This window comes from Babylonia areolata, chromosome 9, assembly GCF_041734735.1.
Source record: "Babylonia areolata isolate BAREFJ2019XMU chromosome 9, ASM4173473v1, whole genome shotgun sequence".
In the NCBI taxonomy this organism is placed as follows: Eukaryota; Metazoa; Mollusca; class Gastropoda; order Neogastropoda; family Buccinidae; genus Babylonia; species Babylonia areolata.
In genome coordinates, this window is record NC_134884.1 from 25,003,397 (window position 1) to 25,016,779 (window position 13,383).

The 13,383-nt window shown below is 43.9% G+C and overlaps 1 protein-coding gene across 1 annotated transcript in view; it reads left to right on the top strand.

Annotated features, from left to right (window-relative positions):
* Positions 1-13,383, top strand: part of LOC143285603 (sperm-specific sodium:proton exchanger-like) — a 32,024-nt gene that overhangs the window by 16,048 nt on the left and 2,593 nt on the right. Inside the window, exons 7-13 of the mRNA XM_076592998.1 lie at positions 707-832; positions 1,601-1,699; positions 2,822-2,953; positions 4,244-4,387; positions 4,783-4,900; positions 5,314-5,396; positions 7,818-8,018. Of these exons, the coding sequence (XP_076449113.1) occupies positions 707-832; positions 1,601-1,699; positions 2,822-2,953; positions 4,244-4,387; positions 4,783-4,900; positions 5,314-5,396; positions 7,818-8,018 (903 nt within the window). The remainder of the gene's footprint in view (positions 1-706; positions 833-1,600; positions 1,700-2,821; positions 2,954-4,243; positions 4,388-4,782; positions 4,901-5,313; positions 5,397-7,817; positions 8,019-13,383) is intronic.

Below are 13,383 nucleotides of genomic sequence, written 5' to 3' on the forward strand. Positions count from 1 at the left end.
CGATTTAAACAGCGTCCTCACTGCGAATACAGCAATCGATTTATCGCCCTTTAAAAAAGCATGTTTAAATATTATATTTTTGAACGTAAGTTAAGTAGCCACGATAGTGTAATGGGTAAGACAGTTTCTTCTCACCTGAACACGCGGGGTTCGAATCTGCCGTTAGGACTTCTTTTTTTTCTTTTTTTTTTCTTTCTTTTAACCCGAATCTTTATAATAACAAATACAGAACACATTTTAACGATTACAAGTGAGTCTTGAAGGCCTTGCCTCTCTTGTTTTCTCTTTTGATTTTCTTGCTTTATTGATTGATTTATTTGTTTGTTATTGCTCGTTTAGTTTTTGTTCATGTAAAACAAATATACAAACCACTGAACTCATTCCGCTCTGTGTCCGAACAGCTTTCCACCACCATTGCATCTGACTTTGGTCCTGACAATTATATTTAGAGTAATCAGTTTATATATGAATATTGACAGTTTAGGCCTTAGGTGAGTGGTTTGTGCCGAACTGTCATTTTACAGTTTTATAAATCACCCAACAGCTGCTGCAAGAGAGAGAAAAAGCTCTAACATCAAACTGATTCTTTTGAGTCAAGGAAGGTTATATAATACTCGCAGTGCTGAAAAAAGAGTTGATAAGTAACTAACCGTCTTCTCGTATGTCTGGTGGTTTCCCTGGTTGGTCGGTGCCGTGAGGGCGGCAGGACCTGGAGGAGAGAATGAAGCGGGTGCTCAACTCGCCGCCCCTAGTGGAGGACGACTCTTTGGACAACATCGTGAAGAACCTTGGCTGGGTGCAAGGGGATGATGAGCTCTTCCGCTTTCTCAAGGTTAGCATGCTGTCTGTCTGTCTGCAAGTCTGTCCCCCTGTCTTTCTTCAAAATAAAGGTTAAAGGTTCATCAGCCCTTTTTTTTACGGTCATCGGGACAGTGATTACAGTATGGCTCTCTACATGGCAGGGTAAAAACGGTCATACACGTAAAAGCCCCCTCGTGTACATACGAGCGAACGTGGGAGTTGCAGCTCACGAACGAAGAAGAAGAAGAAGATATCTGTTGTGTCTAAGACTCGACATAGGAAGGCATGGCCTCCTTCAGTCGTATTAACCTTCCTCAACCAGAGGTAAGGTGCCCATTCACACCTGGGTTGTGTCAAGTAAGTCGCAGTAAAGCGCATTTCCACAGTAACACCAGGCCCGAAACGGGGCCTCCAACTCTTTATCATTGGTGAACACTGGATCAGAAGTCCCGCATCACATAACCGATCCTGCTACTGCGCCTCAGTCCGTCTGTCTGCATGATATAATACCGCCAATGTCGCATTTCAGCGCCAGCTAGGTAGAGCATCCATGTCCCTGAAATACGACCAGATCATGGGTCTGTTATCCAGGAACCTACTGCTTTTAATTTTTGGGACCTGGCCATCTTTTCTACACATCACAGGGGAATCCCCAGCTATTCTTAGACACCATCTTTTCTGTGTTTATCGCACAAGGGAATTTGGCACTCTAAATTGACTGGCGGTGAGAGGGTTGTTTTTTTGTGTGTTTTTTGACAAATAACCAACTTATCAATTGTTTGGGTTTTTTGTTGTGAAGGACAACCTGGACATCTACCATCTCAAAGCAAACTCTGCGGTGGCAGAGCAAGACTCCGAGGATTTCAATATCTACATCATAGGATCAGGGGTGGGCAGGGTGAGTTCTGGTCTCAGCCATTTGGCTCCTATCCTCCGTGTAACTTGTTGCTGTTGTTGTTGTTCCTTTGGCCAGAAACATACAAGTATTGTTGTCAGAGTGGGAGGATGCGTGTTGTTGTTGTTGTTGTTGTTGTTGCTGTGGCTGATGTTCCTTTGGCCAGAAATACAATACGAGTATATCCCAGTTAGACTGGCAGGACGCGTGTTGTTGTTGTTTTCCCCCCAAGACCAAAACATACATAAATAGAGAGTTGTTGTTAATATTGTTGTTTGTTCCAAATGCCAGAAACAGTTCTTTATCCGACTGGGAGGACACAGGTTCAAACCCCATGAGGGTGGGGTTTTTTTTTCAGGCCCGTGGCCGGCTCCTACCCAAGGTAGAGTGTGCTATGGGCTCAAATTAATGGGAAGGCTCGAACACACAGTCGAGGGTCATCCACTTCACAGATGTCGTCTTTGGGAATGTTGCTTATTAAATTTCCTGACCAACACTGCGGATGTCTGTAGCTTTCAGTCTGGTTTACTGACGCCGTTAGCGATACATTACATTATGAGAGTACAACCTTGTTATCTAATCAATCACCCCTATCATCAGCATCATCGAAATTATAACATAAAACAAATCAACGTGTTTGGTGCGTATGAATATTTTATAAAGAGGCTACGAAATAATCAAAATCACTATAATGAAAGAACAAAGAGGCGAGGAGGGTAAAGGATTTAAACAGACACCAAAGAGAAGCAACTCTCTCCATTTACAAGGTACACAACTTCAAGCTGTTTCTGCATCGGTAGTATAAACAGCATTGACTTGAAGTTGCGAACCTTGTCGAACGCACCGTCAAAAGCAGCTTTCTTGCCTTCAGCCTTCTTTTATAACCAATGAAATCGTTCAGCAGCCGTTAGGCCCAGGCACTTTTTTTTTTTTTTTAAATAGTTAATGACGTATCTTAGCGGTAAAGTCGTGGAAAATGATTACAGGAATAAGTTATATGTTCGAAAGACACGAAGATGTTCAGTACCTGTGAGTTGTTTGGATTGAAAAGAAAATGAATAAAAAAATAAATAAAATTAAAATTAAATTAAAAAAATTAAGGAACGTGTGGAGGTGTGCCTGCAGCTGGAGCACATAACCGGAGCGTTCGACGTGAACGTGCTGGACTACCTGACCGCGGGCAACACGGTGGGCGAGCTCAGCTTCCTCACCAAGTCCATGCGACACAAGACGGTCCGCTGTGAAACCGCCGTCACTGTACGTACACTGCTACTACTACTACAACTACTACGATAGATAATAATACTACTAATAATAATAACAATAGTAATAACTGACGGGCGCAATAGCCGAGTAGTTAGAGCGTTGGACTTTCAATATGAGGGTCACGGGTTCGAATTTCGGTGACGGCGCCTGGTGGGTAAAGGGTGATTTTTCCGATCTCCCAGGTCAACATATGTGCAGACCTGCTTGTGCCTGAACCCCCTTCGTGTGTATATGCACGCAGAAGATCAAATACGCGCGTTAAAGATCCTGTAATCCATGTTAGCGTTCGGTAGGTTATGGAAACCGGAACATACACAGTATGCACCCCGCCGAAAATGGAGTATGGCTACCTGCATGGCCGGGTAATTAAAAATCGGTCATACACTTAAAATGTTACATGTCTGTCTGAGTGTGTATATGTGCGCGCCTGAAATCTGGTTGAACGACACAGGAAACGAATGATGAGCACCAATGGCAGCCGTCAGTCGGCTCTACCCAGGTAGGCAGCCTGTTATGCAAATGACCCCGTGTTTGTAAAGCGCTTAGAGCTTGGTCTCCGACCGAGGATAGGCGTTATATAAATATCCATATAATTAATTCAAATCAAATCAAATCAGATCAAAAACACGTTATTAATCCACATGGAAATTAAGTTGTATAATCACCTGCTCGTAAACACCAACATAAAATTATCATGCGCAACATAAAAAGAGATTAAAACTCGTCAAATAAGAATTCCCTATAGCTGACGATAAACAGCCTATTAATGTCATCATGTAGTGGGTGTCTTTCGTCTGTTAAAATTGTTATTAGTATGTCAGTCAGTTTTCTATTGCGCATGTCGCTAAAGGTGTCTGTCTTATACCCACCACCCCACCCGGTTTCCTAATGACTTTTTCCAACCTGTCTTCGTCATGTTTGGTCAACATATATATGCATATATGCATGCGCATACGTGCTTGTGTTCTTTCAATTTCAATTGTCTACTTTTTTTATCATTATTTCGTTTTTTATCTTTTTCCTTTTTTTTTCTTTTTTTTTTCAATCTTTTTTTTTTTTTTTTTTTGTATACCTGTTGCATTTCTTGATTTAATCAACTGACATGACCTATTTTGATTGTTCTCTCTTACCTGTGTTTCAAATTATATGCATATGTTTGTGTGAATGTTTTTAGTACTATTGTAAAGCGCATAGAGCTTCAAAAATATGCGCTATAGCAAGAAGTCTTAATAAATAAATGATGATGATACTAATAATTTACTATCATCACCATAATATCAGGTGCTGGCACTGAGAGAGGAGGTGATGGAGAGGGTGCTGAAGATGAAGTGGAACCCGGACCTACCCCCTGTGCTGTACCGCATGTGGTTGGTCATCGCCAAACGGGTGGCCATCAAGGTCATCTTGGACAACCCGGAGTACCAGGTGAGGAAGGAGGAGAGACAGACTCTTGACTGCCGCTGACGGGACGAGCAATGCTTGCCAGTGAAGCGCAGTCACCTCACTGACATACAACTGAGCTCGCGCGCAAGTCAGGGTGTCAGTCACCTTTTCTATTTAAACTTGGATTTGGGATTGCAATGTTTTCGTTCAGGAAAATCAAGGACGTCGTTGATAAGTTCTCGAAAAGTTGTTGCAACGGCAGTTCTTTCTAAACTCACATCACACTCAGTCTCAATTCAGTTATCATAGAAAGTAAGTCCAAAATGAAATCTTTGGCGCGTGTCCCTGTGTCGTGTCTACCGGTTGCTGAGATTTTTTTTTTTTTTTTTTTTTTTTTTTTTTTTTTTAAATACTCGCGTTTTGCTCTTTACTTGCAGGGAATGAGTACCGAACGTCTGCGCATGCAGATATATAACGGCTTCCTGATAGACGACCAGGTGGGGACGTCCTTCGCCATCCACTCTGACCCAGCGGATGCCGTGATTCTCATTCATGGTACTGTGTGCAGTGTTGTTGTTTATTTTACTTCTGTTTTTTTTTGTTTGTTGTTTTTTGTTGTTGTTTTTCTCTTCTGTTTTTTCTTTCTTTCTTTCTTTTGTGCGTGTGTGTGCTGATCCTGTTGGTGTTTCTTCCATGCCGTTTATCATGAGCACAGACTCTTACACAACAGACGACTCAAATAGCAATGCTCAATGGTAAGCAGCAGCATTTTCCGGCTTCGAAAAAGTGAAAGATACTGTGAAACATAGCTCTTTCCATCCGCCGGGAATCGGCAGTGTCGATTGAACTGCGAATTTGAACTGTTAAATGCTGAACAGGCATGACCTTCATCACACCCGACTTCGGCTTTTTGCCATCCACACATTCCCGGCATCATGAATTTGTCCCTTTTTGTCTGTGTCTCCCAGGGTACGCTCGGGACGCTTTCACACGGCAGCCTTTCCAGGGGCCTTGTTTCATACCCAGTTCCTGCTTCCAGTTAACCTTACTGGTCTGGATGTGTCCGTATGTCTGTCGGTCTGTGTGTCTGTCTGTGTGTCTGTCTCTGTCTACCCACTGTATTCATTTCTTTTATCATGATGTTTTCTTACGTGAAAAAAATATGTTGATGCATTCATCCTCATGTCATAAGGACCTCATGGCCATTGATATCAAAATGTCAAAGTGTGTCTTGTAGTTTAATTTCGCACATCTCCCTGCTGCTGCTCCTCCTCCTCCTCCTCCACTTCCTTCTGACTGTCTTTTGTGCAGCCAGTGCAAACGGCAGTTTTCTGATCACCACACTCAGTTTAATTAAGTTTATGAAGTAGTCAAAACTGAAATTATTGGGTGTCCTGCAGTCGTTCTAAGTTCCAATTTTTTTTTTTTTTTTCTTTTTTAATCTCGCGTTTTGTTTAAATGTTAGTCGACGCGCATCATATAAACGCCTTTCTGATGACTAATAGATTTATCATTCCAGATCTGATTCATTCATGTACTTCATTTGTTTATACTTCTGTTATTTTTTTTTTTTGGCTTGCTTTTTCTTTTTTCTTCTTTGCGTTTGGGCTAGATCTGTGGTTTCAGGAATCTATGAGAAATCTTTACAGAACACACTTAACATAGCAAGTTCTGGTCAGATTTCCTTCGAATAAGTGAAGATAGTTGACAAGCCCCACGCGATAGTGTCTTTGTAGATGCGTAATTTGTTAAATAGCGAACAGGGATTGATAACGATTGGCATTTTCCATCCCAGCATCCGCGGCCAGAATGTAAAGAAGGGATGTACATATTTGTGTTGGTGATCCTCAACGATCCCATAGACCCATTGACCGTCCAACAAAATGTGCCACCTCGTTTCATTTTCCCTTAACCTCCTCCTCTTCCTCCCCCTTCCTGGCCTCCTTCTCGTCCTCTTCCTTCTTCACCTCCTCTTCTTCCCAACCCCTCCCCTCCTGTGCACCCTGGAGAAGGGTTGTACGCGTTAGACGCATATGTTGGCGCATGCCATAAAAAAAACAACTCAAGGCCAGTGACATCCAAGTGTCAGAGTATGTCATGTCATTTCATTTCCCCATATTCCCCTCCAGCCCTGAAATAACCCCTTTACGATCGGCTGGGCATGATTTTACATGATGATGATAAAATGGATACTTAAAAAAAAAAACAACGCTATTGGCCGCTCATCATTCGTTTCCTGTGTCATCCAGTCAGATTTCAGGCACGCACACATGCATACAGACATGTAACATTTTACGTGTATGACAGTTTTGTTTATTTACACCGTCATGCCATGAGGGCAGCCATACTCCGTTTTCGCGGGTGTGCATGCTGGGTATGTTCTTGTTTCCATAACCCTTGATCTTTAACGTGCATATTTGATCTTCTGTTTGTGTATGCACACGAAGGGGGTTCAGGCACAAGCAGGTCTACACATAATTATCTTGACCTGGGAGATCGGAAAAGTCTCCACCCTTTACCCACCAGGCGCCATTACCGACATTCGAACCCAGGACCATTAGATTGAAAGTCCAGTGCTTAAACGCTCAGACGTATATGTTGGCGCGTGTCATAAAAACCTCGAGGCCAATGACATCCAAGTGTCATTTCATTTCTACACACACCCCTCCAGCCCTGAAATAACTCTTTACGATCGGCTGGTCTATAATCAAATTGATTTTACATCCTCCTTTTCCTCCTCCTCCCCCTCCTTCTCCTCCTCCAGTTCCTGTCCTCTCACCTTGTGCAGTCTGAAGAAGATTTTTGCACGTTTGTACTTCTGATTCCCAAAGAGCCCTTGGACCCAATGACCTCCAAGTGTCAAAGTGTATCAGGTCGTATCATGTCTCACGTCCTCCTCCTCCTCCTCCTCGATCCTCTTTCAACTCTTCTTCTTCTTATTTCTCCTGATTCTCTTCTTCCTTCTCCTCCTCCTCTTCCTTCTCCTCCTCTTTCCCACATCCTCATCCAGCCCTAAAAATGGCCCCTTTGCACTTGGCTGGGCCATAAACACCAGGATTTGGACACCTCCTCCTCCTCCTTTACATCCTCCTCCTCTTTACCTTCTCCTCCTTTGCCTCATCCTCACCATCCTCCTCCTCTCATCCCCCCTCTTCCTTCTCCTCCTCTTTCCCACATCCTCTTCCAGCCCTGAAAATGGCCCCATTGCGATAAGCTCGGCTATAAGCAACAGGATTTGAACTCTCCTCCTCCTTTACATCCTCCTCCTTTACCTCCTCCTCACCATCCTCCTCCTCTCCTTGTTCCATCTCTTTCTCTTCCTTCTCCTCCTCTTTTCCACATCCTCTTCCAGCCCTAAAAATGGACCCTTTGCAGTAGGCTGGGCCGTAAGCAACATGATTTGAACTCCTCCTCCTCCTCATTTTAACCCTTCCCCCTCCTCTTCCTCACCCCCGTCCTCCTCCTTGTTCAGCCCGAGGAGGGGCTGTACACGTTGGTGCTGGTGATCCCCAACGAGCCGGTAGAGTTGGCCGAGTACAACATCAACCCCACCCGTCGGGGCAGCCAGATCGATGCCAGCGTGCTGGGCCTGGCCTCAGAAGGAAACACCGGCATGCGTCTGGAGGACATCTGCCGCAACTCCGCCACCCCCTACAGAGATGAGGATGTGGAGGTGAGTGTTTTGGGGGATGGTGGTGGTGGTGGAGGTTTGGGAATGGGAGGAGGACTGTGGAAGACGTTTACCCGCAAAGCTGCCACCCCCTACAGGGATGAGGATGTGGAGGCGAGTGTTGACTGAGGACGGTGGAGGGTTGGGGGGCGGGGGGATCGGGGGGGGGGGGGGGGGGGAGTAAAGACTCTTCTTCTTCTTGGCGTTCACAGCTACACCATCAGTCCAGTTCTGGCAACAGGTGACGTTTGACGTTATATTCTTCAGCTCTTCGTGGTTACCACGTAGTTTGGTCGTGAGTGGAGTGTCTACATGCCACGCATCTTCTCTTATCTGTTTGAACAGGGAGCAGCTTTTGGGAATGTGCCGCAGTCTGGTCTTCCTGTCCATAGGGGCAGATGCGAGATAGCACCAGGTTCAGTTTTCGGTAGATATGACTGTTTAGTTAGTTGTCAGTGACCGGTGCGAAGTCTCACTCGGACACGTTGCTGCTCTCTGGGTCAACCCTGATTGGCGTAGGCGCCGTAAGTGCCCTGATAATGGACTTCACCTCACTGATTCTGTTGTTGGGTTGCTCCCCAAAGGCGCCCTTCTTGGCCAGCCTGTTAGCTTGCTCATTCCCAAGAAACCCACAATGGGCCGTGATCCACTGAAGGACCACCCGTCTGCTTCTAGCCACTCACTGTAGCACTGCCGATAAGAGTGGGAGTTCAGCATCAGAATCAGAATCAGAATCAGAATACCTATATTATCTCGTAGAGAAATTATTAAGTGTGGTGAAGTCTGTGATACATACAAATTATAAGGAAAACGGTAAAATTTGGCATACGACATATATATAACAAAATAACACTCAAACCAGTCATGGCAAAGGAAGACCGATAACTTTCCATTATTCAAAACACACACATACCCGTGCGCACGCAGACACCCGCCCGTATGGAAGCACACATGCACACTTATTGTTTATTCACATGCACAAAGTATCAGTGAATATAATGGTGAAATCAATATAAATTAATACTAATTTGTAAAAACATACAACCAAAATTTAAAACAAACATGGCATAAGAGCACCAATTTACAGGCATATAAACATCCAATTTTTTAAGTCATAAAACAACAACAACAACAACAACAAAACATCAAATACATTATCACATATTCATAGTAAAGCTAAACATCTCAGCTCAAAATCAAATTTAGAAAATTAGAATCACTATGACAGCAACATCCTTATAATAATGTAAACATTTAAACTTCTTATCTATAAAATTAAAACACTCCCCCACCCATCTCTCTCTCTCTCTCTTCCTTGCATTCACCCACACACATGGAGGCACACATGCATGTGCACGCCACACACGCACGCACACACACACACACATACACACACGCCCCTCCACACACAGCCATTTCTCTCACCACCTTCCTCCCCCCCCCCCCCCACACACACAATTTAGATACAGCCTATTCGGCACAAGTGACATCATACAGGGATAACATTTATTTGTTTCACAAATTAACTGAAACAGGGATAAAACTGTTTTTAGTTCTAAGAGTTTTGAATTTAAGAGTCCTGTAGCGTCTTCCAGATGGTAGAAGATGATAGTGTTTACTGAGTCCATGGCTGCTGTCGTTTGAGATCACTTTTGCTTTTTTTGTGACTCACTGTTCGAAGAGAACCACTAGTCTATTTTGTCTCACTCCTGTTATCTTACTGCGGACATTCTCTATCCTGTTCAATACATTCTTACATTTCAAGCTTCCATACCAATATATATAAGACAACGTTAACACTGATTCAATAAAACATTTGTAAAAATTCTGCAGTACTTTATCATTGACATGGAGACTTCTGAGCTTTTGTAAACAATAAATTCTGGACTGACATTTCTTATGACTAAGATGGGTATTAGCAGTAAAGTTTAATTCATTGTCAGTAACGGTCCCTGGGTATTTATACTCATTCACACTTCAACTTTCACACCACGAATAAAAAGGTCTGACACGTCGATGGATTTCTCCTAAAATCAATCAACATTTCATTAGTCTTCTGCACATTAAGGTCCAAATAGTTTTCCTCGAACCGGGAAGCAAACGATTTTACAGTCAAAGTAAACATTGTCAGAATTTGATAGATCTTGCATTGCGAAATCATCAGAATCATCAGAATATTTAACTAAAGGGGTGGTATCAGTGCCAGTATAATCATTCGTGTATAAAGTAAACAAAACAGGTAATAAGACAGTGCCTTGGGGGGAACCAGTGGAGGTGTACTTTACAGATGATAGAACTTGGAATCTTACAGACTGAGATCTATTTACAAGAAAGTTAATGATCCAGAGAACAATTTGAGGGCAAGCATTGTAGGACACGAGTTTCATGGCCATCAGATGAGGTTGGATAGTACTGAATGCAGAGGAGAGATCAACGAAAAGAATTCGAACAAAAGAACCCGGGTTTTCTAAATGAGTGCACGTATTGTGGATGACAGTGATAGTTGCGTCATCAGTACTTCTGTCAGGCTTCTGTGCAAATTGATTTGGGTCTAAGTGTGGAGTCGTCTGAGATACAACATATCTGAGGATGAGTCGTTCAAAGTATTTCATAACAATAGGGGTAAGAGTCATTCAGAGAAGTGAGTTTGTTGTTCTGGAGGTACTGCAACACTGACAGAGTGTCCATCGGCTTGGCTGCAGTAGTTGTCGGAATCCTGAATCATGGAGGCGACCTGCAAGAGTGCACCAGTCTATGCATGATAGTTGTTGCAGTGTTTGCCAGTGACATCACTAACAGCAGCTGTCTCTCCTTCAGGAAAGCGCACCATGATGCCAGCGGCCCCAGTAGCCACTGCGTTCGTTGCTGATCCGTCAGTGTGTGCATGGACCCATGCTTCCTGTGGGAATTTTTCAGCAGTGATGGCCAGCGTAAGGGGCTGCTTCACTCAGTCGCTCTGTGTGTGAGGTAGGGAACTGTTGTGAAGACCTGGTTGTCAGTCTGGTTGGCTGCCCAAGGTTCCGGCTGAGTGCTGAGAGAGTAAGGACGTTGAAGGTAGGTGGGGGATGGAAGGGAAGGGTGGAGTTAGAGGGGGTGCTGATGTGGTGGTGGTGGTGTGGGAGACGAGAGGAGGACTGTAGAAGACATCTACCGCAAATCCGCCATCCCCATCAGTGATGAGGATGCGGAGGTGAGTGGTGGGGAGGGGATGTAGGGATTGAAGGTAAGTGAGGGTGTCTGAGGGGGTGGGCGAGGTTCGATAGGGATGGAGGGGATGCAGATGTGGTGATGAAGATTTGGGAGTGGGAGGAGAACTTTGGAGGACATCTACCCGCAAAGCCGCCACCACCCTCAGGGATGAAGATGCGGAGGTGAAGGTAGGTGGGGAGTGGGTGGGGGGAGATGTGATGAGTTGGAGGGGATGCGGAGGTAGTGATGGATATTTGGGGTGCAGCGTGCACTTAGTGCACGTAAAAGAACCCACGGTAACAATGGGATTGTCTCTGACAAAATTCTGTAGAAAAAAATCCACACTTTCATTATAAACGAATACACTTGCAGACAGAAAAAGAAAGAAGACAAACAAAAAACATCTAAAAGGCGGCGCTGCACTGTGGCGACGCGCTCTCCCTGGGGAGAGCAGCAAGAATTTCACACAAGGAATTATGTTTTGATAAAGAGTAAAACAATACAGTACAAGACAAGACATGACAAGTCGTAAAAGACAATACGAAACAATACAATACAATCAGGGTCAGGGTAGTGTGTGGGTGCGTGTGTGTAGCTCAGCTTGGCTCACGTCCCGCCTCTCATCACCACCAGTGTCAGTGTGATATTGCCAGAACTACGTCTAACGCAACGGTTGCCTGCCACCGGAGATTAGAAAAGAGAGATAAACCACTTGCAGAAATTGCTGAAGCCAGGCAGCCTGCGCCGCGGCACGCATTCATTATTCATGAGCTGCCTTTGCCCCGCCCAAACGAAAGGAAAGCGTCAGTCGAACGCAGTCTCCTGAGTGATTTTATAATTTGGATTACACCTTTTTTCCCTTTTCTGTTTGCTTCATCCCACGCAGATGTCAAACTCAATTTTGTTGTGAATAACATTCCTAAATATTTATCTGTATTGGTTACTTTTATTTCCCTATCACCACAGCACCATTTTTCACGAGTCGAAAGATGACCTCCATTGCGGAAAACTATAATATTGGTCTTAACGAGATTCACTGTTTGTTGTAGTCTGTCTGTTTCTTGCTTAAGGGCATTTAATTGATTTTGTAACCCCATGGGTGTGTCAGACAAGAGAACAACATCATCAGCAAATAGCATTAAGAGCAAATCTGTTGCGCCAGGTATCATTTGTATTCCATGTCTCCCCTTCTTTGATAACTCCACTGCCAATTCACCGATGAAAAAGGAAAACAGCTGTGTGCTTGGCATACAACCTTGTTTAACCCCTCTTGGACACTGAAAAAAGTCTGAATAAATACCTTTGTCACGAACACATACAAGTACAGAATCGTAGATGCTTTTAACAGCCATGTAAAACTCCCGAGAGAGAGAGACAGAGACAGAGACTTAGAGAGAGAGATAGAGCACAATACAACGGTCTGCTCGGGCAACATGAAGCGTTCGTATATATATGAATTATATATATGATTATGTACATATAGATAGATTTAGATTTACATACTGATAGATCTATATGAAATTATGTATGTATGTATTCATGTATGTATGTATAGACAGATGTTAGAAGAGAGACAGAGCTGAATATGTGTTTTATGTTTTGATATATATTTTTTTTTTTTTTTTTTTTTTTAAGAAATGGTGATGTAAACCAGAAAGCGTGAAGAAAAAGTAGCGTTACGAAAAGGCAGTTCAATTATTTATAACTGTCTCTCTCATGTGCAACATTGCGCTGGGGGGGTGGGGGGGAAGTTGGTGGTGGGGGGAGCTGCTTTATTTTCTTTTTATATTATCTACATTCAAGCAGATGCAAACGTGCTAAAAACCAAAGCAAAAATGAATCGGTTTTCATTGTATACTGCGAATCTTACTACACGTGCGAAATTCCAGGTGTAACTTAACTTTCGCTTTACTGCAGTTGAACCGTCAGAACGGACCAGTTTCCTTCGGGTGGGGAAGGAGAGGGTGATTTACCCCCACCCTTCCGCGCTGCGTGTGTGCCCCAAAACGGCTTCAGCACTGTTATAGACAGTAAGAAGGGGCCTGCCGCGAGTGGTTTATCTCTCTTTTCTAATCTCCACCTGCCACCCACCCCTCTTCAGGGATGAGGTGGTGGTGGGTGGAGGCGAGTGTTGGCGGGTGGGGTGTGGGGTGGTGAAGGAAGGCGGGGAGGTGTGTGA